This window comes from Manis pentadactyla, chromosome 12 (genome assembly GCF_030020395.1).
Source record: "Manis pentadactyla isolate mManPen7 chromosome 12, mManPen7.hap1, whole genome shotgun sequence".
Taxonomy (NCBI): Eukaryota; Metazoa; Chordata; class Mammalia; order Pholidota; family Manidae; genus Manis; species Manis pentadactyla.
This window is the reverse complement of record NC_080030.1, coordinates 17,186,150-17,213,086: the sequence shown is the minus strand read 5'-3', so window position 1 is coordinate 17,213,086 and position 26,937 is coordinate 17,186,150. Positions and strand designations below refer to the sequence as shown.

The 26,937-nt window shown below is 51.4% G+C and overlaps 1 protein-coding gene across 2 annotated transcripts; it reads right to left on the bottom strand.

Moving 5' to 3' along the window:
* Positions 1-1,149: 1,149 nt before the first annotated feature.
* On the bottom strand, positions 1,150-26,937 carry SLC27A1 (solute carrier family 27 member 1). 2 transcript variants are annotated; one of them, XM_036876090.2, is made up of 13 exons: positions 26,802-26,937; positions 25,901-26,068; positions 8,348-8,742; positions 8,069-8,230; positions 7,909-7,978; positions 7,176-7,303; positions 6,995-7,104; positions 5,789-5,998; positions 4,671-4,797; positions 4,448-4,585; positions 4,213-4,377; positions 3,678-3,824; positions 1,150-2,513 (listed from the first exon to the last, which is right to left on the bottom strand). In XM_036876090.2, exons 2-13 carry the CDS (start codon positions 26,065-26,067, stop codon positions 2,356-2,358), a joined length of 1,977 nt encoding a protein of 658 aa, XP_036731985.2. In that variant the 5' UTR covers position 26,068; positions 26,802-26,937; the 3' UTR covers positions 1,150-2,355. The 2 variants fall into 2 exon arrangements, with proteins under 2 accessions (XP_036731985.2, XP_036731987.2); XM_036876092.2 differs by lacking the exon at positions 26,802-26,937 and having other exon boundaries at positions 7,176-7,267.

The window sequence follows — 26,937 nt, the reverse complement described above, 5'->3', positions numbered from 1 at the left end:
AGGGTAAATGGGACCTCTCTGCTCTCTGCATTCATTTTCCTTTAAACCTGTAACTGCTCTAATTAATGAAGTCCATCAATTAATTAAAAAACAAACACGAATCCCGACCCTAAAGGTCATCAGGATTATTTTCTTGCCAGCTCAGAGGGAATTTCCTATGCTGCTTTAGCTACCATCACAGGCTTTGGAATGAGGAAGGTCCCCACTGGACCACTTTCTAGCCAGGAGGCCCTGGCAGTGACTTTATTACCCTCCTGTGCCTTAGTTTCCCCGTGTGTACAGCAGGGACCATGATGACACCTTTGGAGGTGGTCATGACATTGGAAGGATGTTACTAAGGATATACTTGCTTAATCAGCACACCAGGGGTATTTCATTACCCACCTCCCTGGTAGTGCATCCACCCCCCATCACTGGGCATCCTGGAAAGCTCTACCCTGCATCCCCCCCTTGCAGACTGTGGGCATCCGAGGGACAGCCCCACACATGGATGGCTCATCCCTCCTTGAGCCAGCCAAGGCATGGCCCACCCCACATCCATCCCCCAGGGTCACTCCCCCACCCCAATGCCTCCTCCTAGCAGATGCTGTGTCACCACCAACCTTTCTTCCTCTGTCCCCTAGAGACAAAATGAGATGCTGTCATGCTGGAGGAGGGCACAGCAGAAGGTGGGAGTTGAGACTAGACTCCAGAGCTGGAGGTCCTGGATTAGAATCCCAGTTCAGACAGCTGCCCTCGTAGGCCCAGTGTGCTCACCCAGAGAAGTGGGCACACCTGCTGGCTCGTACACAGGGGGCACCCTTCCTTGGGGCAGCCGGACATGCCGGGACACCACTTCTATTTTGGACCATTCTGTGGCACCTGAAGATCCCCCAGGTAGATGAGCCGTCCCTCCCCTGGCACCACCGAGGCCGGCACAGAGCTTTGTGAGGATACAGGGAGGCGGTGAGAATGCTAACCCGCGGACCGCCTTGCCCCAAGCTCCAGAGACTTGGCAGGTGGACCAACAGGGGATGGAGGGCAGCAACAAACTACTGAGACTGTCTTGCTCATGTCCAGTGAGCGTGTGTTCTCCAGCCTGCCTTCCGAGACTAAAAGAGGCTCCATGTTACATGGGGACAGATCATCAATCACTGTGCTCCCATCAGGCACTGGACACTCTGCAGGTTTATTTTTAAACTCAACTAGGAAACAAAACCTCAGTGGTTGGAAAGGCCTGTGCAGAACAGTGTGGGGTTGCTCGCTCCTGGCTCCACTATTTGAGGGGCCAGTGTGACTGCTGGAAGGAGGGCTGGGCAGGCAGCCTGGGTGCCGGCCCCAACAGTGGGAGTCCAGGAGGGGCTACCACCGATGAGGCCAGTGGGGGTGTCTGAGCTGCCCCGGCTCAGTTGTCCAAGCTGTCACTAGCAAGGCCAGTGGGGATATTCAACAGGCTGGAACCCGAGGCCATCTCAGAGGCCACCCCTAAGCAGACCTTCCCCGACTCCACTGCTGCCACTCCCATGGTTCTTGCCAACAGCCATGCCAGACAGGGACACCCAAAAGGCTTTTGCCAGGGCGAGCATCTGAGTGGTGGGCTGAGCAGCCACCTGATGCAGCCTTCAGGGCCCCTTCAGCAGGAGTCCTGTGGAGATGTCTGAATGCCGACATCCGGGCAGGGGTGACATTTGAGACATCATAGTCAATTCTGAAGCTTCTGGGGCATCAGGAAGGGCAGGTGAACCCCACCAGGGATGGAAAGTGCAAAAGGCAACCAGCCCAGCCTGGAAGAGACCTCCAGCTGACCCGGAGGTCCCTTGCTCATGCTCCCTGCACTGTTGTGGACTGGTAGGCTCCTCCATTCAGCAGGGCAGGCAGAGGGCCTGCCTGGAGCTCAGCAGCCCGGGGAGTTCTGGACTGGGGCTCCTTAAGGCACAGCTGAGAGGGAGGCAGGGAGGGCCCTCTCTGGGTCCATGATGCAGCAGGGATAACTCGCAGAGGCCCCAGGAGCAGCTGCCCCGCACAGGCCGCAGCTCCCAGGAAATGTCTGCTTTGCTCTTGTTAGGTGGGGGCAGGAGAGATGCATGAGGAAGTGGTGAGAGCAGCTTGGGATAGGAGAGAGGCTGAGAAGCAGGGAGAAGAGAGTGACACACACCTAGACATAGGGGCCAGAAGACAGGCAGGGCAACAGGAGGACGCAGAGGAGGAGGGAGGGGTGTGAAGGCAGTGGAGAGACACAGGCTGCTCGTGGGGTTGTTTCTCAGCCCCAGGACGGCCCCACCTGCTGCAGCTGGCCAGCCCTCAGGCAGCGCTGTTGGCTCAAGCCCACCTCACTCACAGGGCCTGGCTGGGGGGTCTCTGGCTGGCGGAGGAGTGTCAGAGAGCGAAGGCCCCCGAGCAGATGTGGTTGTAGACACCCTGGTCCAGGGGCAGGTAGTGGCCCTGCTTCAGGTCCAGGAAGAAGAGCCGGTCCGAGATCTGGCGGGGGTCAAAGCCCTCGTGCTGAAGGCGAGTCTTCTGGATCTTGAAGGTGCCTGTGGGAGTGGGGGGATGGGGTCTTACCAGGGGGCTTCCAGGAACCCTCAACTTCCCATCTTCTCCTGCACCTCCAGGCTTCGGCATCCCCTCAGCTGGGAACACTCTTCCCCATTTTGCCTGCCTGAGTGCCCCTGGTACTTCAAATCCCAACTGCATGCCTCTCCTCCAGGTCAGGCCTCCCTGACCACCACCATCACAGCCCCAAACTCTGTGTACTCCCTGCCTGCTGGCATGTCTGCCTGCCACGGGATCCAGGCAGAGCTGGGTCGGTCACGCAGCAGGTCAAGGGTCAGTAACTGCGGCCCACAGGCCAAATTCAGCCCACCATCTGTTTTTGTAAATATGGTTTTACAGGCACAAAGCCACCCCCATTCATCTACACGTAAATGTCTGCGTGTTTCTGCTCTACAACGGCAGAGCTGAGTTGTTGCCACAGAGACGGTGCGGCCTGCAAAACTACAAATGTTGACTCCGGTCCTTAAGAAAAAGTCTGCACTCCCTAGAGTGGACAATTAATGAAAGGTTTCATGAAATGGTAAGGGTAAGGATTAGGGTTAAGTAGAAAATATCAAGGGAAGATACTTGTGAGCTCTGCAGTTGGGAAGGCTCTTTTTTTTAAAAAACAAAACTTCAGAAGCACAGACCAGAAGATATTTTTTAAAAAGGTAAGTTTTCATAAAAGTTTAGGGCTTCTTTCCAACAAAGGCCACATGGACAAAAATAACAGACTCCAAAATAGATGAGATTTCCAATATCCGAAACTGCTAAGGGCTTAACATCTAGACTGTTCCAAGGAACTCTCATATATCAAAAGGAAAAAAAGAGCCAGACTACACAAAGGTGTGGCAACCACAAGCAGGCGTACACAAGAGGAAGCCTCAAAAGTGCCAGATGATCTGCTCAGATTTCCTAGTCATCAGAAAAATCCAGAAAGTGAAGAAATGCATGAGACATTGTGGGGTGCCTAGTGGAGGCTGGAGTGAGGAATGGAAATCATCGACTATGTAAATGAAACAAAGGTGCCCTGCATGAGCCCTGTGTGGTTCCCATGAACCATTCACTATGTTGGACTTGGCATGGGGGCCTGAACCAGGACAAAGAGTTAAATGGCTGCTGAACCGACACAGATGGACAGACAGACTGAAGGGCAAGGGGCGCACCTGTGGTGTCCACTTGGGGAAGAAGGCGTAGGAAGATGGGCCGAGCATAGGGCGCCAGTACTTTCTGCAGCTCCTGGTACAGCGCCTTGGGGCTCAGCTGGCCACGGGGGTCTGCAATGGCCGCCATGCCTGCTCTGCCCTCCACTCCTGGAGACAGAGGTTTTGCTGAGAACACCACACCACTCACCCTCCTACAGGACTGGATATCCGCTCAAACAGCAGCCCCCCACCTTTGATCTCAAGTCCCTTCCATCTGACCTGACACTTGCCAAAGCAGCAGAGATTCCAGTGAGTTCCTGCTGCATGCCCTGAAACCCTCAAGAGTTGCTCTCATGATCCTATTCTCTAATGAGAAAACTGGGGCTCAACATCATGTATAAGGTGTCACTCCAGGTCCAGGGCTCCAACCCAGGCTGCCATGTGCATGTGCAGCTATCCAGTTTATGCACGGCCCAGGGACACCCATATCTCCAAGCTCCTCCTGGCCAGGCTCCCCAGGTGCAGCCACAGGACCACCCCCACAGCCCCAGCTTGCCTGGCACGGCCACCCCATACACGGCCACGTCTGTCTGGCACAGTAAGCGGCTCAGCACACCCTCCACCTCAGTGGTGGAGACATTCTCCCCCCGCCAGCGGAAGGTGTCCCCACTGCGGTCCCGGAAGTACATGTAGCCCAGCTCATCCATCACCAGCACATCACCTGGCAGACGAGAAAAGGAGGTGAGGCAGCCACTAGCTATGTGCACAGCCAGCCCCCAGGGTCTGCACACCTGAGAGGTAGGCGCTGTCGCCCTTGCGGAAGACGCTGTGGGCAATCTTCTTGCTGGTGGCACTCTCGCTGATGTAGCCATCAAAGCGACGCAGCGGGTCTTGCTGGTTGATCTGGCCCACAAGGAGGCCAGGCTCCCCTGGGGAGGAGGTCGTGCTAGGGCTATGCTGGGAAGAGGTGGGGGTGTCCCAGTTCCAGGGGGGACTGGGCAGGGTCCCACTCACCAGCCTGGCATGGGATGCAGAGGCCCTGGACATCCCGCAGTAGTTCCATTGTGTCCTCATTGACCTTCACAAGCCGGATAGGATACACGCCTGGCAGGATGCGGCTGTTGAAGCCACAGGAGCCGACCTGGGACAGAGTGAAGTGAATTGGCAAGGAGCCCTGGGGTGACTCAGTGTCCTCGCCCCAACATCTTTCCTCTTCTGCCCCAGAGCCTGGAATTAGCAGCCCCAGTGTCACCCCAACCCTATAACCTTGGGCAACCCAAGAAAAAGGTATTAAGTGCAGCACCCTTCTGCCCCTGGGGGCATGCCACCTCCTCCCACCTTCCCAGCTGCCCTTGCAGTCCTGTAAGGAGACCTGCCAGCTGGCCACCACTTCCTGGTCCATCAAGACCCCCTATGCTCACAGGAAGGAGCCACCTGCGCTAGCTAGCATGGCCAGTGTCCTCTGGGGCTGTCCATTCAACATATGTGCACGGTGGGGGCTGTACCTTGTTCTAAGGTGCTGGGGACCCAGCATGGAGAGAGAGAAAGGGATCACTGCCCCCAGGTGCTGGCTTTATTGTTATTCAAATGTCTGTTTTTGGTTTTGCATGGGAGGGGCTTGATAAGGGAGAAGGGGCCTGCAAGAGCAGAATGGATATGGAGGGCACAAGAGCATGTTTGCAGAGAGCCCGTTATGCTGTGGGTGCTGTGCTGAGTTCATGATGTTGGGTGATTAGAATAAACCCAATGAACTGTTATCCCATTTTTGCAGATGAGGAAATGCAGGCCCAAAGAGCCTGAGTGGTTAGAGGGGATCAGCAACCCCGCCCTGGCCTTGGGTCCCCGGAGCCCTGCTCCCCCTTGACACCCCACTGGTAGAAACTGAGGCTCAGTAAGGCTGTGGCACTTGCCCAGGGCACACAGCCATGGCCAAAGACTGGAACTCAGGGGCGACAGTCACAAGACTATGCACACTGGAAGAAGTTTCAGGAGCTTCCCCCGCTCCCCATGCACGCTGGCAGAACCCTCCACCACAGTCCCGTTTGTTCCATGGGAAGGCAGAGCTGGGGAGTCGGAGGTAGAAACTATCTCTGAACCCCCCGACTTGCTGGGTCCATCCTGCCCATGCCCACCTTCCCATCCATGTTGGCGACGCTGCAGTTGCATTCTGTGGCCCCGTAGAACTCGCCGATCTGGCGGACGCCGAAGCGCTCCGTGAACTCTTCCCAGATGGCTGGCCGCAGCCCGTTGCCAACGGCCAGACGCACACGGTGCCGCCCTTCCACCTCGTGCACGGGCTGCTTCAGCAGGTAACGGCAGATCTCCCCGATGTACTGGATCACCTGGTGGGGGGCACCGAGGGCTGGGCTGTCACACTGGGCCGGAGGGGAGCCTAGGACCCCGAGACCCCCCTCTTCAACCTGGGCGCTTAGAACAAAACGGCCTTAAAAGTGAGGACAGCAGTGAATTAGTCCAGGCCCTTGACACCTAACCTCTTGCTCAATCCTCATAAGGGGCCTGGAAAACACCTTGTTTGAGTGGATGCAGTTGGTGCCCCCCTCACACCCCTCCGTGGTCCCTCTATCACCCAAGGGGCCAACATGTCTGCCTCAGGCAGGGTAGGAAGTCAAGGCACAGAGTCTCCACTCCACTAGCAACTCTAAGCCCGGAGCAGATGTGCTCTCTTCTGTCCCCTGAGGCCCCTGCCAGCTGAGCTCTGGGCATGCCCACCGGGCCCTCCTGGGGTGGGACCGCTCTTGGGTGCCCTCTATGCTGCCTCACTGAGCTTTGCCGCCTGAACCGAGCCCCTGGAGCCCACGAGGTACCTGTTCATTGGCGCCCTCACTGTGGAGGGGAAAGAAGAGGCAGAGCCTTGGCTGAACCCCCACCTGCTCTCCAGGACAGCAGGTGCCCTCCACCCCTGCCTCATGCTTACCCCACCTGGAAGCCCCGTGCCTTGGGGCCTTAACTGGCCCAGGAGGGTCCCATTTCCTGACAGGCACCAGTGGGGAAGACCCCTAGGGCACAGAGCACGAAGAAGGTAGTGCATTAGGGAGCTCAGGCAGCCCGGGCCCAACCCCAGCTGCGCTGCGAGCCTCAGTTTCCCCACCTGCAAAATGGGTGTGATGCCCGCACCCACTCCCAAGCACTTATGAAGATCCAGTGCATTTACATGTCAAAGGTTTAGCCCCTGGCTGGAAACGGAGCACATGCTCAAGACACACTAGCCACCCTCCTGCCCCTATCCAGGGCAGCCATTTGCAGGCCCCAGAGAGGAAATGGAGTGAGCTGTTGCCATGGTGGTGGGCAGGGCGGCAGGGGAGAGGGCAGGGTCTGACCGTGCAGTTGTACTTGATGCAGTCATCCCAGAAGCGGCTGGCTGAGAACTTCCTGCGGAGGACCACGGTCTGCCCGTAGATGAGACACTGCCCCACGCCCATGATGTTCCCTGCAGAGGAAGGGCTTGGTGAAGGGTCCCCAGTCCCCAACCCCCGCCCCGCTGGGGCGGCCCCGCAGTACCTGCCGAGTGGTAGAGGGGCAGGCAGTCGTAGAGCACATCTGCCGTGTGCATGCCGTAGGCATGGTGGCCGAAGGCCGCGATGCGGTAGTACCTGCAGGCCAGGGAGTGCAGTGCTAGGACCCACACCCTGGAGGGCAGGGGAGCATGCTGGGGACATGGCAGGGACCCCAGCAGTTAGCCCAGCTCAAACGGGGCTTACAGGCTGGCTAATGAGGGACACATAGCATCTAAACAAAGTTAACGGTCCACGGTGCTCAGCACCACAAAGGATATACAAGGTACAGACGGGCTGGAGGTGGCACATGGGCTGGGACCTGGAGAGAATGAGCTGCTGGGGAGCTGGGGAAGGGCACCCAGGCTGAGGGCTCGGCCTATGCACAGGCCCCGAGGCCAGCGGGTTTGAGGGAGACTGAGGGGCCCAGAGGGAGTAAGCAAGGAGTAGAGAAGAGGAAACCAACATCAGAGAAGGGGAAGGGGCCATACGGCAGGAGTGTGGGCTCTATTCTGAGAGCCATAGCAGATACTGGGAAGTCTGACACGTGACAGGGCTGATAGGATTTTACACCCTCCTGTAGCTTTTGAGGGGAGCAGGGCCATTTGAGCCAGGAGTGGGGACAGCAGGAGGCTGAGGAGGGGTCCAGGGCTGCACTGGGATCTAGTCAGGGAAGGGGTCAGGACATACAGATGACCTGGAGTCACTGCAGGGCTGCGGCAATGCCCGTGGTCCCTCACCTGCTGTGCACAATGATGGCAGCTTTGGGTAGCCCGGTGGTCCCTGATGTGTAGATGTAGAAGAGTCGGTCTGCAGGAGAGGTGGGTGTTGGGGACCAGGAGCTGGGAAGAGGGGACAGGGTGGGCACTGGCAGGGGGAGGGCCCCCACCCTGGACTTGCCATCCATGCCCTTGTCAGGGGGCTGTGCAAGGGGAGCCGTGGAGGCCTCCTGCAGCTGAGGGTCCAGGAGCTGGGTGTCTGGCAAGGTGCCCTCAGGCCCTGGGTCTCCAGTGCAGAACTTGACCAGGCTCTTCCTCAGCTGTCCACTCACCTCTGCCACCGCTGCCACCCAAAACAAACATCACGGTCAAGGACAGGCAGGCCCTCTCCCAAGGCTCCCACCACATGGCATCCCTGCCCCAGGCCTCTACCCACGATTATGCCTGCACCCAGCCTCACCTGATGCCAGCTCCCCTCCAAAGATGAGGGCCTTGGCCCCAGAGGTACCCAGGCAGAAGGCCAGGGATTCGCACCGCAGGTTAATGTTGAGTAGTGCGGCCTCGACACCGGCCTTGGCCAAGCCCAGCCACAGCCCTACGAACTCTGGTCGGCCCTCCAGGAAGATGGCCACCACATCGCCCGGCACGAAGCCCAGCTGGCAGAAGAGGTTGGCCACAGCGTTGGAGTAGGCATCCAGCTGCGCAAAGGTCCAGCAGGCGCCACTGCCCGCGTCCACCAGTGCCAGGCGCTCAGGCTGCCGCTGGGCCACCACCTGGAAGATCTGTGGGACGGTGTGGCGGGCACGCTGGTGTCGCCGCAGCTCCAGGCGCACGCGGATCAGCACACAGAGGCCACTGGGAGGGGGGATGGAGGCGACAGCATCACTGGGTGCCCAGCCCAGCCTCTGGGAGACCTCCCCAAGCCACGGCATCCCTGTCTAGAGAAAGTGGAGGCATAGGTCCTTGCAGTCCGAGGGTGGTGAGGGTTTAGTGAGACCTTTGGTTGCTGGCTGCTCAGGGGTGACTAAGGGCCATTTACCAACCAGCCCAGAATCAGGCGGATTGTCAAAGGGAACCAGGCCATGCAGTATAAATACATCACCCTGTCCTCCACCCCCAGCTTGCCTGGTGACCCTGAGGTCCTGTCCTTGTTTTTATCTGCTGGGACGTGCTGAGCACCCCACACTGACCCACCTCCAGCCTGGACTCCTCAATGCTCTGCCGGCTCCAACCAGGCCCCAGGGTCCAGCTCTAACCCGGGCAGCTGCTCCACGCCTGAATCACCTGATGACACTTGGCACAGACAGCTGAACTGGGCAGTACATGTGCCCCCACCCAGGGGAGGGGCTGCCTCTCTCCTAGGTGGGACCAGGACACCTGCAGGCAAGAGGCCCTGGTGGCAGGTATCTCGCTCCCCCTTCCCCACCAATTAGCAGATATGAGGGCCACAGAGGCCCCAACCCTGGGAGTCAGCAGTTCCCAGAAGACTTCATCACTGATATTCATTCCCTCCCTCCTTCATTCATTCCCTCCCTCCTTCATTCATACAGGCAGCTGATGTATACTAGCACCTACTGTGTGCTGGGCACTGTTTTCAGGTCCCTGAGCTGACCTGCAGGGGCTCCCAGTCCTCCCAGCAGACACCTCCATGTACATAAGGGCATATAAGGGAAGTGAGGGATGGTGACAAGGCCATGATGGGAGATGCAGTCAGGGTGACCTGGGCTGGGGTGGGGACGGTGGTGGCCCCGGAGAGAAGCAGGCGGGTGAGGTCTGAGCAGAGGCTCAGGAAGTGAGGAGTGGCTGTGGGTGTAAAGCCAGGGTAATCCTGGGGTGGAACAGGCTTGGGGGACAAGGCACCTTTGAGAAGCAGAGCAGAGGCCAGTGTGGCAGGAACTGGGCAAGAGGGAGATGCAGAAGACAGATTCTGGGTGGGCAGCAGGGTTGTTAGGAAAGACAGGGCCCACACAGACACTTGCATCTGCACTTTTTTAAACCAAGGGGTTAGGGTTCTGATGAGGTTTATGAGACTTCCTGCTTGGAACAAACTGTTTGCCCCTGGAGCCCCTGGGAAGGGAACAGGCTTCCCTGGCCTGGTGACTGGCTCCACTGTAGCACCTGCACACACACCGCCCACCAGCACACTGACCTGCGCACAGCCCCACATGCCTGCCTGTTCCCTGGGCTCCTCCCAGAGCTTGGGGAACATTCTCTTGTTCACCTGGGGAGTTCTCCCTCCCCCACCAAAGCCCCCAGTCATGGGTCCGATCCCCTCTGGGTTGTGAGCGCCCAGGGACAGTTACATCTGTGTTGGCTGAGGAGCCTGGTGCACAGAGGCCAGATGACTGTGTTCATGCCCCTGAATCCAGAACCCGGTGCACCTCCCCTTCCCTTGTGGCAGCAGAGGCACAGACTCTTTGATTCATCCCCCAAATGGTGAGCACCATGTGCCTGGCCCATGCAGGGAGACCCAGCAGTGCCCACGGCATACCCTCCTGCCCCTCCATTCCCCTCACTCCAGCCACACAGGCCTCCTCCCTGTTCCTAGAATGCACTGGGCATGCTCCCACTCAGGGCCTTTGCACAGGCTGTGCCCTCTGCCTGGACCACTGTTCCCCCAACATTCACAGGGCTCCTTCCCCACCTCCATCAGGTGTTGCTCAAATGCCACCCTCTCAAGGGGTCCTTCCGGGACCTCCATCTGTTACTGCACCGCACCTACCCTCTCTAGCCCCTGCCTTTTGGCTTTCAAACGTATAAGTGCCTCAGTTGTTTACCATCCTAGCTCTCTCCCTGCTCTGGTGGGCAGGGACTTGTGTCTGATTTGTTCTAGGCCCTGGACAGATAGCAGTGGAGACATACCAAGGCCCTGCCCTCCTGAAGCACAGAAAGCCTGCCACAAAATCAATCATCCCACAGGACCATCTTGGAGGCAGAGAGAGGTATCATGGGGAGCAGCCACTTGGGCCCTGGCCGGATCCTTGGGGAGAGCAGGGACAGCCACATACGAGGGTCTCAGGGCACAGCTCCTCTACAGAGGGGCCAGGCATGGGAAAGATTTTAGAAGGGAAGACAAGGGTCCCTGCCACCTACCAGGTCCCTTTGGGTACCTGCCCTGTTACGGTCAGGGTGGCTGACGGGCTCCACATAAATGAACACCTCCAAACAGAGGGTTCCCCTCATCAAAGCCCATTTGCAGTGACCAACAGGGTGAGAACCCCCAGGGGGAAGACACCCCCTCACCCCTGCATCTGACCAGCAGCCTGGCACACAGTTGGTGCTTTATAAACCGAAGTCAGACATCTGCCTTCACACCCCTGAACCTGGAGCCCCAGTATCCTGCCCTTCATGGTGGCCAGTGCAGAGGCACACATTCCTTCATTCGTTCCCCTGAACAGTTAGCACCTACTGTGTACAGGAAAACCTGATCGGGTGTGAGAAGTCAGATCGGCAGGAGGCTGCGGCAGGGCAAGGGGTACTGACAAGGGGCAGCAGGGGTCTTTTGGGAAGATGGTAAATTATATATTATCTTCATTGTACTACAATACAAATAAATGAATAAAACTTACAAAGACTGTCTTGTGACATGGTTAAAAGGTGGGTCCATGCCTATCAGAGATACACTCTGGAAAACCAGTGGATGAAAGACGTGCTCCCGGGATCCGGATGGAGAAGGAGGTGGGTGGGGACGAGGGAACAAGCACAGGAGAGCCACAGAGGCCGGGGGACGGGCACGTGGTCTTGTTACATCATTCTCTGTACTTGCATATACTTGAAATTTTCCACGATGTTTTTTAAAAATAATGTTTTATTATGATTAGCATGTATGATGTGGGGGACATGGGGAAGGCTGTGCAACACAGAGAAGACAAATAGTGATTCTACAACATCTTACTACGCTGATGGACAGTGACTGTAATGGGGTTTGTGGGGGGGACTTGGTGAAGGGGGGAACCCATGTTCTTCATGTAATTGTAGATCAATGATAACACCAAAAAAATAATGTTTTAATATTATTCCAACTATTCCCATTGTTTTTGTGAGCAAACCCTGTGGCCCAAGGGACCCCACCTGGTCTGGCCCCACCCATCTGTCCCCCGTTGCCCTCGTGTCCCCAGCTTACTCTCGCCTCTTTCTTGGATCTTCAGCATGGCTACCCCAGGGACTTTGCCCTGCACCTCCTCCTCGTCCTTCACCTCTCAGTGACAGTGTCGCCTGATCAGAGAGGCCCTCCCTGCCCTGCCCAGCTCAGACTACATTGGCTGTTTTAAAACATGCCCACAAACTCGCTGATAGTCCTTCCCTCAAAAGCTGGGTTCCATTTCCCCTCCCCTCGAGTGTGGGCAGACTCCAGGACTCGCCTCTAATGGAGACAGTGTGGCAGAAGGGATGCCTGTGGCTTCTGAGACCTGGGGCCCAAAGAGAGCACCCCTTCCTCCTCGCACACAGGCCCTCCCACGCGCCCTGGCTCTCACTCTCACTCTCAGTCAGGACATTCTCAGCCCAACACTGATGGTGAGGAAGCCCAGACCACATGGAGAGGCCACGTATGCGTATTCCGGCAACATGCCTGAGTGAACGAGACCTCAGGTGATTCTGTCCTGGGATTCTGAGTCTTCCAACCCCAGACATGGCAGAGCAGAGACATGATGGTGACGTCTTGATTCCTGACCCACAGAAGCTGTAGGAGAAAATACTGACCATTTTTTAAGCCCCTAGATTCTGGGACAATTTGTTACACGGCCATGGGTAACTGATATGCTCCCAGCCAGTTTTAACCCTTCAGGGTGATCATCACAATCTTAAACGGTTACCTTCCTTTATTGGTTTCATGGATTCTTTGTTTCCATGAGAGCAGGTGCCCCAGGTCTGTCTGCCTACTGCATCCAGGGCTGAAGTCCCAGCACTAAGCAGAGGACCTGGGATGTAAGGATGCAGCTGGTGTCCCACAGGCTGGCTCAAATGCTGCCCGGCCTCTTCTTCCTGTGTGACTGTAGTTGAATAATGTCCCCAAATTCGTATCCACACAGAACCTCAGGCTGTGACCATAGTTAGAAATAGGGTCTTTGCCAATGAATCAAGGTAAGTATGAGATGAGGTCTTCTTGATTACCCAGTGGTAACCACTGGCACCCCAAAATCCACTGGCAGGTGTCTTTGTAAGAAGAGAGAACACAGAGACAGAGAGAGAAGGCCATGTGGAGACAGACGAAGGGTCTGGAATAATGCAGCCACAAGTCTAGAATGCCTGGCGCCCCCAGAAGCTGGGGACAGTAAGATCCCACACCACCCACGTCACAAAGGGATAAAAGAGGTGGAGGAAGGTTTCTGAGGACAGAGGCTGGCACACCCTATATTCTTACTAAACTCAGTTGCTGTTCTTTCCTCATGGAAGTATGTAACTGTCAGTAAGAAATTAGAACTGATGCTCTCTTACAACACTAAACTATGTTTTCTACCTTTATCTTGTATCTACCTACCACTTCAGCATTTTATTAAAAATAATAATAATAAAGAGAGAAATGTGGTATCCACATATAAATCAAGTATAAAAACCAAATGAGTACTCATATTTGAACTGACTGTTTATAGTTCATAATGCATGAGCAAAACCAAGTTTCTGTGATGACTGCCCTTGTACTGTTCACTATGTAACTTATTCATTATGTAAGAATTTGTTCTCCATGTAAGAACTTGTTTGTTATGCCTCAGAAGAATGGAGACTGACGAAAATTAGGCTTGGGGTGGATTAATGATTGTGCATTGAGCATTGACTCCCCTATACAGAATTTTATTGTCATTAACAACCATTTGATCAATAAATATGAGAGATGCCCTCACAAAAAAAAAAAAAAAAAAAAAAGGACAGACTTCCAATGGTAAAACAAATAAGTAACCGGGACGTAATGTATAGCATAAGGAATATAGTCAAGATATTGTAACAGCTTGGTAGGGTGATAGCTGGAACCTAGAATTATGTATATAAATGTTTTATCACTGTGTTGTACACTTGAAACTAATGTAATGTAATACTGTGCGTCAACTACCCTTCAATAAAAAATAATTATCTAAAAAAAAAAAAAAGAAATTAGAACTGAGTTAACATTTTATCTACCCAGCAACTTAGTTCATGTCTACCCAGCAAGGAAGAGAAAGACACAGCAAGTTCCCAGAGCAAGGGTCAGCCCAGGAAGTCTCTGTGCGTAGGATCCTGGGCAGGAGGCGGAACATCATCCAAGCACCTCATGGAAACACTAATTGCTCCAGCATCTGCTGTGTGGGAAACACAAAATCCTTGTGTTTACACCCAAGTGTTCAAATCCTGCTCCATCACTTACCATCTGTGGGGCCTGCACAGGCCCTGCCCTCTCTGGGCCTTGATTTCCTTACTTGGAATGTCAGGAGACTGAACCTAATGAACCCCACTTCTCCAGCTCAGTAAAATACAGGGACAGCTTTGCCCTATTTGTAGAGAGGAAGCAGGGCCCAGAGCAGTGACCCACCTGTTAATGCGGGAAACAGTACAGTTTTCGGCCTAATACCTGTCAAGTGTATTCAGTGCTGGACTGAGAAGGCTTGAATTCCAGGGACCCACTGTTACTCCACCCAGCAGGGTCATGCCTCTGGGCTTCGCACCTGCCATTCCCTCTGCCTGGAGCACTCTTCCCTCGCCTAGGTTTTCACGAGGTTGGCTACTTCTTGTCTGAGCCCATGTGCAGGGCTGCTCTGCCCTGACCATCCTAGCTAAAGTGGCCACTCGCTCTCCTTGTCTCTCCCCAACAGGCCATATATTCTTCTTGTCACTTTCTGATGTTGTATTTTCTCATTTTCTTCTCCCTGTAGGCTGTGGGCTCCACAGGATAGGAAAAACATCTGCTGTATTCACAGCGCATCACAGTGACCACGTTGTTCCCCCATGCCCAGATGGAGTGTGGAGCCCAGGAGGCCCTCAGGGACAGGAAGGACAAATGACTTTCTCTAATGCAGACAAGCCTGAATTTGACCATGTCACCAGCCCAGCACAGCCCGTACTGTCACACAGCGGGGCAGTGCAGTCAATTCCTCCTGGTCTCCTGCTCTGCCCTGGGCCAAGCCCTACTCCCTGGCTAGTAGGGTGAATGGTGGCCCCCAAAAGATGTATGTCCAAGTCCTGATCCCCAGAATCTGTGAAGGTGACCATATGTGCACATCTAATCAAGTTGAGGATCTGGAGACAAGATCATCCTAGATTAGGTGGGCCTTAAATCCAATGTCAGTGTGCTTATCAGAGACAAAAGAGGAGACACAGACACAGAGAAGAATGTCACAGGAAGACTGAGGCAGAGATCAGAGCGATGCAACCACAGCCCAGGAGCTCCCCAAGCTTGCCAGCAGCTGCGAGAGGCTAGGAGAGAGGCACGGCAGATTCTCCCTGAAGAGTCCCCAAGTGAGAATATATTTGAAAATGACAGATCCGATAAAGGCTTGACATCCAGAATATATAAAGAGCTCACACGCCTCAACAAACAAAAAACAAATAACCCAATTAAAAAATGGGCAGAGGAACTGAACAGACAGTTCTCCAAAAAAGAAATACAGATGGCCAACAGACACATGAAAAGATGCTCCACATTGCTAATTATCAGAGAAATGCAAATTAAAACTACAATGAGGTATTACCTCACACCAGTAAGGATCGCTGCCATCCAAAAGACAAAAAACAACAAATGTTGGCGAGGCTGTGGAGAAAGGGGAACCCTCCTACACTGCTGGTGGGAATGTAAATTAGTTCAACCATCATGGAAAGCAGTATGGAGGTATATCAAAATGCTCAAAACAGACTTACCATTTGACCCAGGAATTGCACTCCTAGGAATTTACCCTAAGAATGCAGCAATCAAGTCTGAGAAAGACCAATGCACCCCTATGTTTATCGCAGCACTATTTACAATAGCCAAGAATTGGAAGCAACCTAAATGTCCATCGATAGATGAATGGATAAAGAAGATGTGGTACATATACACAATGGAATACTACTCAGCCATAAGAAAAGGGCAAATCCTACCATTTGCAGCAACATGGATGGAGCTGGAGGGTATTATGCTCAGTGAAACAAGCCAAGCAGAGAAAGAGAAATACCAAATGATTTCACTCATCTGTGGAGTATAAGAACAAATAAAAACTGAAGGAGCAAAACAGCAGCAAAATCACACAACTCAAGAATGGACTAACAGGTACCAAAGGGAAAGGGACTGGGGAGGATGGGTAGGTAGGGAGGGATAAGGGGGCGGGGGAGAAGAAGGGGGGTATTAAGATTAGCATGCATGGGGGGGTGGGAGAAACGGGAGGGCTGTACAACACAGAGAAGACAAGTAGTGATTCTACAACATTTTGCTATGCTGATGGACAGTGACTGTAAAGGGGTTTATAGGGGGGACCTGGTATAGGGGAGAGCCTAGTAAACATAATATTCGTCATGTAAGTGTAGATTAATGATAACAACAACAACAACAACAAAAGCAGTTCCTGTGTGGTGACCTCCAATGAGTTCTACACAATGGTATAAAGGGCATATAAAAGTGTAGGCAAAGGGTCTGTTTGTGTTTATACAGAGGATCAAAGCCTAATTGGGCTACCCCGAAAATGAACTAAGATACAATATGAAAAAGAACTTCCAACATCAGCACTCTCTGGAAGACTCATGCCAGAAGATGATCATCAAAAAACCCCAACAAAGATCCACGCACTGCTACAGGTGTAGATGCACTCATCCCACCAGTTCCTGGACTTGCCATGGGAATGAAGAAGGAGATATCTAAGCTGGCCTGTGCATACAATAAAACAACAAATTTGACTGGATCTATACTGTTGGAACTCAACCAAGAATTAGGAGAAGTGCAAACTGTAGCGCTCCAAAATCTTACAACTACAGACTATTTACTGTTAAAAGAACATATGGGATGTGAACAGTCCCCAGGAATGGGTTGTTTTAATTTGTCTGATTTCTCTCAGACTGTTCAAGTTCAGTTGGACAATATCCACCATATCATAGATAAATTTTCACAAATGCCTAAGGTGCCTAACTGGTTTTCTTGGTTTCACTGGAGATGGCTGGTAATTACAGGTATGCTTTGATTATGTAACTGTACTCCTATTATGTTAATGTGTGTGTGCAATTTAATTAGTAGTTTAAAACCTATACATGCTGAAGTTACTCTACAAGAAGATATGTCAAAGAAATAATCAATCTTCCCATGTTTTCTTCCGCCTGCTACTTCTATAGCTTTTCTTCTTCCTTCCTAATTACAACCCTTAAAATAGAATTCGTGCCTCATATCGAATTTACCGAGTATCATTATTCTTCCAAGTGGTAAAGATACCTCAAGACAAATGCTGGGCATAGAAGCCACAGGGCATAAATATGCAAAGAAGTAAAAAGCTAACCTTTTCAAACAATAAGGCTTCTCTCTCACTTACCAACTTTACATTTCCCTGTATGGCCCCGGAAGATGACTGGTTAGCCAGAGATGGGTAAGATTCCTCAATGGAGGAACAACCTAAGACAGGCACAGTCGCAGGGGGGCCATCAGGTGAGAAATTGGGGATCAACAGAGGTGAGGCTTAGAACCTCACCCCCCCTGTTCTGAGAGAAATCTTCTGCATACGTGGATGTTTTATTGCCCTTGTCTAGCTTGGATTAACACATAGTCTACAGGCACACACCTGATCATCTACATTTGCTCTCTTACAACACTAAACTATGTTTTCTACCTTTATCTTGTATCTACCTACCACTTCAGCATTAAAAATAATAATAAAGAGAGAAATGTGGTATCCACATATAAATCAAGTATAAAAATCAAATGAATATTCATATTTGAACTGTTTATAGTTCATAATGCATGAGCAAAACTGAAAGTTTCTGTGATGACTGCCCTTGTACTGTTCACCATGTTAGAACTTATTCACTATGTAAGAATTTGTTCTCCATGTAAGAACTTGTTCGTTATGCTTCAGAAGATTGGAGACTGATGAAAATTAGGCTTGGGGTGGATTAATGATTGTGCATTGAGCATTGACTCCCCTATACAGAATTTTATTGTTGTTAACAACCATTTGATCAATAAATATGAGAGATGCTCTCACACACACACACACAAAAGGTACACACGTCCAATTGTAAAATAAATAAGTAACTGGGATGTAATGACTAGCATAAGGAATATAGTCAAAATATTGTAACAACTTGGTCTGGTGATAGCTGGTACCTAGAATTATCATGTATATAAATGTTGAATCACTGTGTTGTACACCTGAAACTAATGTAATACTGTGTGTCAACTACCCTTCAATAAAAAATAATTATCTACAAGAAAAAAAAAAAAAAAGAGTCCCCAAGTGGAACTCATCTTGCCAAGGTCCTGATTTCAGACATCTGGCCTCCGCAACTATGGCAGAATAAATTTCTGTTGTTTTAGGTCACCCAGTCTGCACTACCTTTGTTCCTACAGCCACAGGAAACTGGTGCAGGCATACCGGGGATGCTGCGGTTTGGTTGCGGACCACCCCAGTACAGCAAGTACCGTGATAAAGCACATCAAGTGAATGTTCTGGTTTCTCAATGCACATGAAAGTTATGGTGGCACTGCACTGTAGTCTATTAAGTGTGCAATGGCATTAGGCCTTAACAAAAAAAGCAAATACCTTACTATAAAAAGACTATTGCTAAAGAATGCTAACCATCATCAGAACTTTTGGCAAGTCATCATCAGCAACCACAGATCACTGTAACAAATAACGAAAAAGTCTGAAGTAACCTAAGTGTCCATGATAGATGAGTGGATAAAAAAAAAAGTGGTACGTATACACAGTTGAATATTACTCAGCCATAAAAAAGAATGAAACGTTGCCATTTGTGATGACACAATTTGGACCTAAGTGAAGTTAAGTCAGAGAAAGACAAATACGGTATGATCCTCCTGTATGTGGAATCCAAAATATGAAACAAAGGAACACACACACACAACAGAAAAAGACTTATAAACAGAGAGAACAGACTGGTGGTTGTCACAGGGCAGGAGGAGGGAGGAATGGGTGAAACAGGTAAAGGGAGAAAAAAATTAGTGAGAATGTTTGATATCTTGATCTGGGTGACAGTTACATGAATGTATACACAGGCCAAAATTCATCAAGCTATATAGTCATATTTGTGCAATATTTTATCATATCTACCTTATTAAAAATAAAAAATTAACAGATTTTTTCTGCCAGATGCTGGATCCTCAGGCCCCTTCCCTTCTGTATTCCTGGAATGCTGCTAGCAAGGTCTGTGTCCTCCAGGCAGGAGGCCAGAGGGACTTTCTATGAGGAATCTGACCATATCCAGAGGAAAGACCCAAAGACACGGCCACTGGGATTTCCCCAGAGCACTGCAGACCACCTCCCCCTCCGAGCTTTCAACTAGCTTTACACCCAAGGACAACCAAGTCCCTGGGGAACAAGAATGATGGATACTAAAACAAAGAAGAAAATCTTTGAGGAAAAAGAGACTGTGCAAAAAGGGAAAAACAACTAGTAAGGTCATTGATACCCTTAGCACTGTAAGAAGCAGCCATGAAACAAGAGTAGAATGCTATAAAAAAGCTTTCAGGAGTGAAAAAAAGACCCTGGAAAATCAAAATGTAAGGGCACCATAGAATGTACCACACACAGAGTGAAACCTAATGAAAAGTATGGACTTTAGTTAATAGTAATGTGTCAATATCAGCTAATCAATTGTAACAAGTATAATGCACTAAGACAAGATTTTAATAGGGGAAACTGGTGGGGGGTGGGGGATAAAGGGGTCCATGGGTTCTCTGTACTTTCCACTCAATTTTTCTGTAAACCTAAAACTGGAAATAAAAAATGAAATCTATTTAAATGCAAAAAATAAAGTCTATTAACTTAAACACATAGTCATAACAAAACTTTTAAATATGAGAGCCTAAGTTAAATATTTATAGAAGGGTTAGAAGATATATTTGAAGAAATATCATAGAAAGTAGGACCAAAAGACAAAGATGGAAAAGAAAAGAGAAAATAAAATAAAATAAAAGAACTAGCCTTGAAGGTCCAACATCATATTCATTTGACAAACAGTTGGAACCAGACACTGTTCCAGGTACTTAATAATAGGAGTTCTAAGAACAAAGGAAATAAAGGTGAGGAAATCTCCAATGATATAATTCAAGAGAACTGCCGTTACCTAAGGCCCACCAATGGACCATACAGTAGATGGAAATAGCCCACCATCTTGAAAAGGTCCCACAAGCTTCCAGATAGGAAAAACAAAGCAAAACAGGTCATTACAAAAGGTGAAGAATCAGAAAGGGTTTCAGACTTCTCAACAATAACTGTGATGTGAAAAGAAAATGAGGAATGTCGAAGGAAAATAATTTCCAACCTAGAAGTCTATATACCCAGGCCACCAGTCAAGTGTGAGGATAGAAATAAAGATATTTTCATACATGGAGGGTGTAATTCCAGGGATAGGAAATCCTGGGGCAAAAGACCTCTAAAACTGAAATCAGTCAAAGGGAGAAATAAAGTTTAAAACCCGTTTATTGCTTACAAACTGCGGTCTGGGGCTGTTTCTCTCTCCTGTTCTGGCAGAAGCAAGTGAGACCTCCCCCTCAACCTCTCAGGTTCAGACAAGCCCTGGGTCGCCAGGTAATTACCCACTGATATGAAGATGAACTACTTCTCTCCACCCCTTAGGAATGTCTGTTCATGCAGAGATGCACTAAAGCCAGGTGAGAGATTCCGGAATATTACAACTTTATCCACAGAGGGTCTCAAAAAATTAACTTCCCATGCAAGATTTCTCCAAAAGCTAATAAAGATATGCTCCAACAGACTGAAGAAGTAAACCAAAGAAGAGGACTACAGGAAGCCAGGAAACAGGATATCCAACCCAGGACAGAAGTGATGCCAACCCTCAGGAAGATGGCTATGAGCAAGCCTAGGGTGATGGCTACACACCAGGTGCAGAGGGCGTCAAGCCTAGCCTGGACAGACCAGAGGCTAGAAAAAGACTTCTCCTAAAAGGTGAAACTCAAAGACAATCTGATGCTACAAGTGTCAGTAAGAAGGGAGAGAGATACAACTGTTGTGGAGTTTGGGTTTGAAGTAGAGACAAAGACAAATGACAAATAGAAAGGCAATCAGGAACCCCAGAAAAAGTACACAAGGTGTTCAGGAAATAAAAAGTTATCATAGTGGAGTCGAGGGCTCAAATGAGCATACTGTTAAGAGTCAAAACAAAGATTACCAACGTGACCCAAAATGTGATAAACAGTCAATGCTCATTAATCATGGATTCCCTGACTGTAAATTTGTCTGCTCACTAAAATTTATTTGTAACCCCAAAATCAGTATTTGCACTGCTTTCAGATTAATTTAAGGAGATACACAAAGTGGCAAAGAATTTGAGTTGCCCATGTGCATGTTCTCAGATTAGGTCACACAAACTGACTCTGTCTTCTTTATTGTAAAGAGGCATCCTTTTGGCAGTCTATTTAGTGCCACATTTTTTGCATTTTTGTGTTTTGTTGCTGACTTTGCTGTTTAAAATGGTCCCCGGGCAGAACGCTGAAGTACCAGCTAGTGTTCCTTAGTGCAAGAAGGCTATGATGCACCTTACGGAAAAAATACATGTATTAGAAACGTTTTGTTCAGGTATGAGTTATGCTGTTGGGCTGTGAGTTCAATGGTATATAAAAAACGAGGTGTCTTTAAAAGGAACACACATAAAACAACATTATTGATTGGTTGATGAAAATGTAAACAGAAGCTTACAGGACACAAATCCTGTATTTTCCCTAGGAATGATGATTCAGTATTTGCAAATCCAATGTTTGCAGCAATTTCATGGAACAAAACTATCACAAATAATGAGAATCAACTGTTAACAACATTGGGACAATGAAGGGATGGAAGACAATGTGTATCTGATTATGTGCACATGGATACAGGAAGAACCTAAGGATGGGGAATAAAGGGACATGAAATCCTCATATTCCAGAGGGAGATAATATATCAAGTCTCAAACTGAAAAAAATGCAGATATTGTCACATAAGCCATTTAGAGACAAGGAGGTAACATCCATAAGACTGAGACAAAGGGTAATATTTATTCCTGGCAGGGAAGGGAAAACGTGGGGAGAAGGTGGGGCAGGCAGCTGCCACCTGAGATAGAGCTTAGCGTGACTGTAATAAAAGTAAAAATTACAAGTGGAAGTGGAAAGAAGACAGCACTAAGTAGGGAATATGATGGAGAATGAGTGGCCATTTGTGGGCTTGGAGAACAAGAGGAGGTCTGCATATGTCTCTGTAACTGTATCTTGGTAAACAGGCAGAAGACACCTCAAAGGAGGGGACCTACAGAGCTTCATTCACTGCAAACCCCTCTATAACATTTGAATTTTGTACATTATGTATTAGTATTACAAAAAATAAGTAAAAATGGAAAACATTAAAAATTAACTGCATCCCCCTCCCTGGTCAGATTCTGATTATCTTTCATTCAACTAATAGTGTAGCTATGATGAGCAGCCTCAGCATTAACGGAGCATCTACAATGTGCCAGGCACTGTGTGGTTTTGTGGTCACCCTCCAAAGTAGGGTCCTAAGATCCCCAATTATCAGATGATGGATGAGCTGGGAGCTCAAAGGTGAATTAATACACCCAAGGTCACACAGTTAGTCAGGGACAGAACAACCTAGAACCAGGCCCCTGGCAGGGTCCCCCAGGCTTGCCACAGAGCATCTATCAAGGGTTCACCATCCGCCATGTTGCCCATGTTGCACACAGCAGGTGCTCAAGTAATACCTCTTGAAAGAGAGGTGCTGCACATGGACTGTTCTTGCAGGTGAAAGAATTGGGACTCTGAGGGCAGCATTTGATGGGACAGCAAGGGGCAGAGCTGAGGTCTGTCACTAGACATGCTGGCTCCGGCCGCCAAGCTCCTCACAACCAGCCTACACAGGCACCAGAGCACCCCGCTGCCAGCTGATGGCAGTCAGCACCAAGGCATCTGGGCACCTGCTGTGTGCCCAGCTCTCCTGCATGAGCTTCCCAGGAGTGAACACAACAGAGCACCCCAAGATCCCCACGGTAGCAACCCCTGCAAGGAGGCTCCCCATTCACAGGTGACACAGCAAGAAACAGGAACCAAGGCTGTACTGGTCACATTCAAATTATGCAAGCAGTCATGGCAGGGCCAACCTTCCCAGCCTGTCCAGCCCTGCCTCGCCCCAGACTCTCTGGAGTACACCCACGCGGGCAGGCAGTGGACTCCAGCATTCCAGCCACAGGCCCGGCAGCAGCCCAACCCACCTCAACCCTGGAAACAATGAGGCTGTTGTCTGCCTTCCTGTTTCTTCTGCCCTCTCTCGTTTTCATTCTGAGCTGCAGTACACAGGGGCAGGAAGAAACCAAGGATGAATGTGATCAGACTTATGCTGCAAATACAGGACAAGTTGAGAGAACTGGAGGAGGGTGCTTCAATACTTTCGGAACCAAGGGTCTAGATGCAGCCCCACCACCGCCCCAGCACAGCACCGCAGCTAAGAACAGGCACCCTGGAGCCCTGCCCCCTCCCTGGCTGTGTGCTCCTGGGCAAATGACCTCACTTTTCTGCACCCTGGTTCACCACCTGTAGATGGGGTTAATAAACATTCCTTCCTTACAGGATTGTGAGTGCATCAGAACAAGGTCTAGTGCAAGTGGAGCACTTACACGTTACGTTAGTTGGCTTTGCTGTGTCACAAATTGCCCCCAAAACTACTAGCTAGAAATAATAATCACAGTTTCTGTGGATCAGGAACCCAGGAATAGCTTAGCTGGCTGGGCTCTGGCTTAGGGTCTCTTGAGAGGCTGCTGTCAAGGTGTTAGGTGGAGCTACGGGCATCTCAAGGTTTCATGGGGAAAGAATCCCCCGCCAAGTTCACTTACATGGGCGTCTGCACAGGCTGCCTCACATGGTGGCCGCCAGCTTCCCCCAGAGGCAATGATCCAAGAGAGAACACAGAAAACAGAAGGCACAGGCTTTTTCATTATCTAATCTCAGAAGTAATATGCCACCACTTTGCTCTATTCTATTCATTAGAAGTGAGTCACTAGGTCATGTCCAGCCCATGCACTCACAGGGAAAGGATTGCACAAGGGCTTTAACCTCCAGAGGTGGAGCCACCTTCGAGACTGCCTCTTACAGAAAAGTGTGTCGAGCCCTGTATCAGTGACCCAGGAGTGGACTCGGCTCCTGCCCTCTCCCTGGGGTAGACAGAGCCGGGTAGATACCCCTGGCCCACAGGGCAAAGTTGGGGAACAGGTAAGCCCACGAAGGTAGGGAAGGCCAGCCAGCCAACAAACATATCTCCTGTTCCACCGTTAAGTGGAGGCCAAGGCCACGGTGATGCAAAGACCAACACAGTCTCCATCTGTGCCATAGTCTAGTGGGGGGAAAGAAACTTTCCAGAATTAAAATTCAAGAAATCTGTAGAGATAATTACATATGGCAGATGCTGTTAGTAGTTACAAGGTCAAGCTTCCGAGCCACACTGACTGGATTCAAATCCTGCTCCCATTACTTGCCACCTGTGTGACCCTGGGCAAGTGACAAACCATGCTGCACCTCACACTGCGCATCTGCAGGATGGGAACAAGAGAGTACCCACCCCAAGGGGTTTTTGAGAGGGCGCTTCGCGTAGTGCCTGGTGCTGAGACAGCAGCAGCCTGAGTCTAAATGAGGCAAATTGGGGGAGGGGAGCACAGCACAAGCAGATAGGTGAATCTATGGAGGTGGGGAGTGGGGAGTGGGCAGGAGATAGGTTCCTAAGACCTTGAGTGCTCAGATGGAGGCTGTCTTTCTCCTGCAGAGGATGGAGATCATGGAAAGTGTGTGAACAGAGGGCACAGTGGGATCCACATGTCAAGAGAGACTGTGGGCTGGGGCAGGGACCAGGACATGGAGAAGAAAGGACAATTTCCAGAAGGCTCAGGAGCAGTCAACTGGCAATGGAACTTTCCCCAGCTTCACACCATCCCTGCTGCTCACAGAGCCTCAGTTTCTTCATCCTTACAATGGGTTAGTCCCCCTAACTCTCCCAGTGGAGACATGTTTGTGAAGTCACCCAGCCCGGCAGACCCACAGCAGGTGCTCACGTCCTCCCACGTGGGGGCTGTTAAGGAGACTTGCTCCAATGAGAATCCCCAGTAACACACCCTAGAGGATCTCCAACAGGTCCTTTGAGCAAGCCCTTCAGGGACACCCCAGAGACTTCCCAAGGATGCCTACACAAGTCACCAGAACCCCCAGTCTCCAGCGATCCCCAAACAAGTCTTGGAATACACAGCTACCTCTCCACAGGCCCTGAACAGCTCCCCCAGGGTCCGCATAGACCCCAAACTCTCAAAGAGCATCCCAGCCACAGAAAAACCTGGAAATGGCCCTGAAGGGCACACACCCTTCTGATACCTTTTAAGTCCTTTAGAGACGCTACAAGAAGCATCTTTATCCACCACCGAGAGCCTTAAATAGACCCAAAGTGTCTTGGCAGCCCCAAAGACCAGCGCATAGCCCCCCGTAAATTCCTAGGGACCCACCAGAGTGTCCCGGAGGCCTCCCACAGGGACCCCCCAAACACCCACGGCACTCCCAAACAGCCCCAGCCCTCTGAAACCCCTACCAGCTGCCCAAAGACCCCCAGGTTGCCCTCCAGCCTCCTGAGGTTTCCCAAGCAGCCTCAAGAACCCCGAAACCTACTCGTCTCCTTCCAGGGACCCTCAAACTGTCTCTGCAGATCCCCTCAGAGTTCCCCAACCTGTCACTCTTTTGGGTCCCGGCCCCACCCCCACCACAGCCCCGCCCCACTCTTCAAAATTCCCACAAGCCCTTAGGGCCCCCCAGTGCCGCTCCTGCAGCTCTTCTCAGTTCGCCCGCGGGGCGCGCAGCCCGCCTCTGGCCCCAGGACCAGGCCCCGGCTGCACTCACAAGAGGTCCCGCCTCGCTGTCTTGCAAACAATGCGCAGGAAACGCCAGCCGCCGCCGCCCACGTACACGCCGAGCGCCGCCGCTGCGCTCCAGATCCAAGGAAGTCCCAGCAGCCATAGCAGCACCAGCGAGATCACAGAGGTTGAAGCCGCACCGGGAGCCCGCATCCTGGGAAGGCGGAGAGAGCTGAGGCGACGGGCAGCTCAGCCCCGCCCCCAGAATGATTCCAGGCCGCGCGCTTCGAGCCACTCTCCGCCCCCTCCTCAGGCCAACACTCGGGCCGCCGGCTCCGAGCCAGCCCCCAGCCCCTTGCCTGCGATTGGCCACATGCAGGACTGACTGTGCCCCCAGACCAAAGTTCCGCCCCATCCGTATTGGGTGCAGGCCTCCTGGCTCCTAGCCCGGCCCAGCCTTCTCTGTCCATCATTAATACAGACCGCGCCCTCAGACACAGCTCTTCCAACCCGTCAGTCACTGTCAAGCCCTGCCCACCCCATGACCTAGCGCCGGTCTCTGGACCCAAGCTCCACCCTCACGACTTGACCCCTAAACCTGGGTTCCCCAACCACGGACCGACACTCTTGCCAGTCAACCGGCCCCGTCCCCATGCCATGACCTAGTCGCAATCCTCGGCCCCAGGATGTAGTCCCCTCAAGTCTGTCCAGCCACAGCTCCTTCGATTTTCCTTCAGGTCCCGCCTCTACACGCTCCCAACCCCAAGCTGGCCACGCCAACAACAGGCCACGCCCACTCTGGACCAGCGCGTTCCCAGGTCGAAGTTCCATCGTAGGCCACCTGCCGCGCCCCCAGGTTTTAACCTAGTCGTTACCCTCCCGCCCACCTAGTGTCCTAGCTCGGCCCCACCTGCCCTCCCAGGCCCGCCCCAAGACCCTCCACCGACCTGCGTGACTCAGAGCGCTCGGCCTCATACCGAGGGCCGCCCCCTTCCGGAAGCCCCAACCATAGAGAGAGTCCCCAGGCCAGAGAGACGGGGGCCAACAAGACAAGGCGGCTAGAAAAGCCCAGTGAGGATGGCA

Bases quoted from the DNA above. Each gene is read 5' to 3' on its own strand.
- SLC27A1 (XM_036876090.2), bottom strand. From the start codon at position 26,067: ATGCGGGCTCCCGGTGCGGCTTCAACCTCTGTGATCTCGCTGGTGCTG. The intron at 4,378-4,447 runs GTGTGCAGACCC...CTCGTCTGCCAG, and splicing joins CGACAGCGCCTACCTCTCAG to GTGATGTGCTGGTGATGGAT. The intron at 2,514-3,677 runs GTGCGCCCCTTG...CCACTCCCACAG, and splicing joins TCCCCAAGTGGACACCACAG to GCACCTTCAAGATCCAGAAG.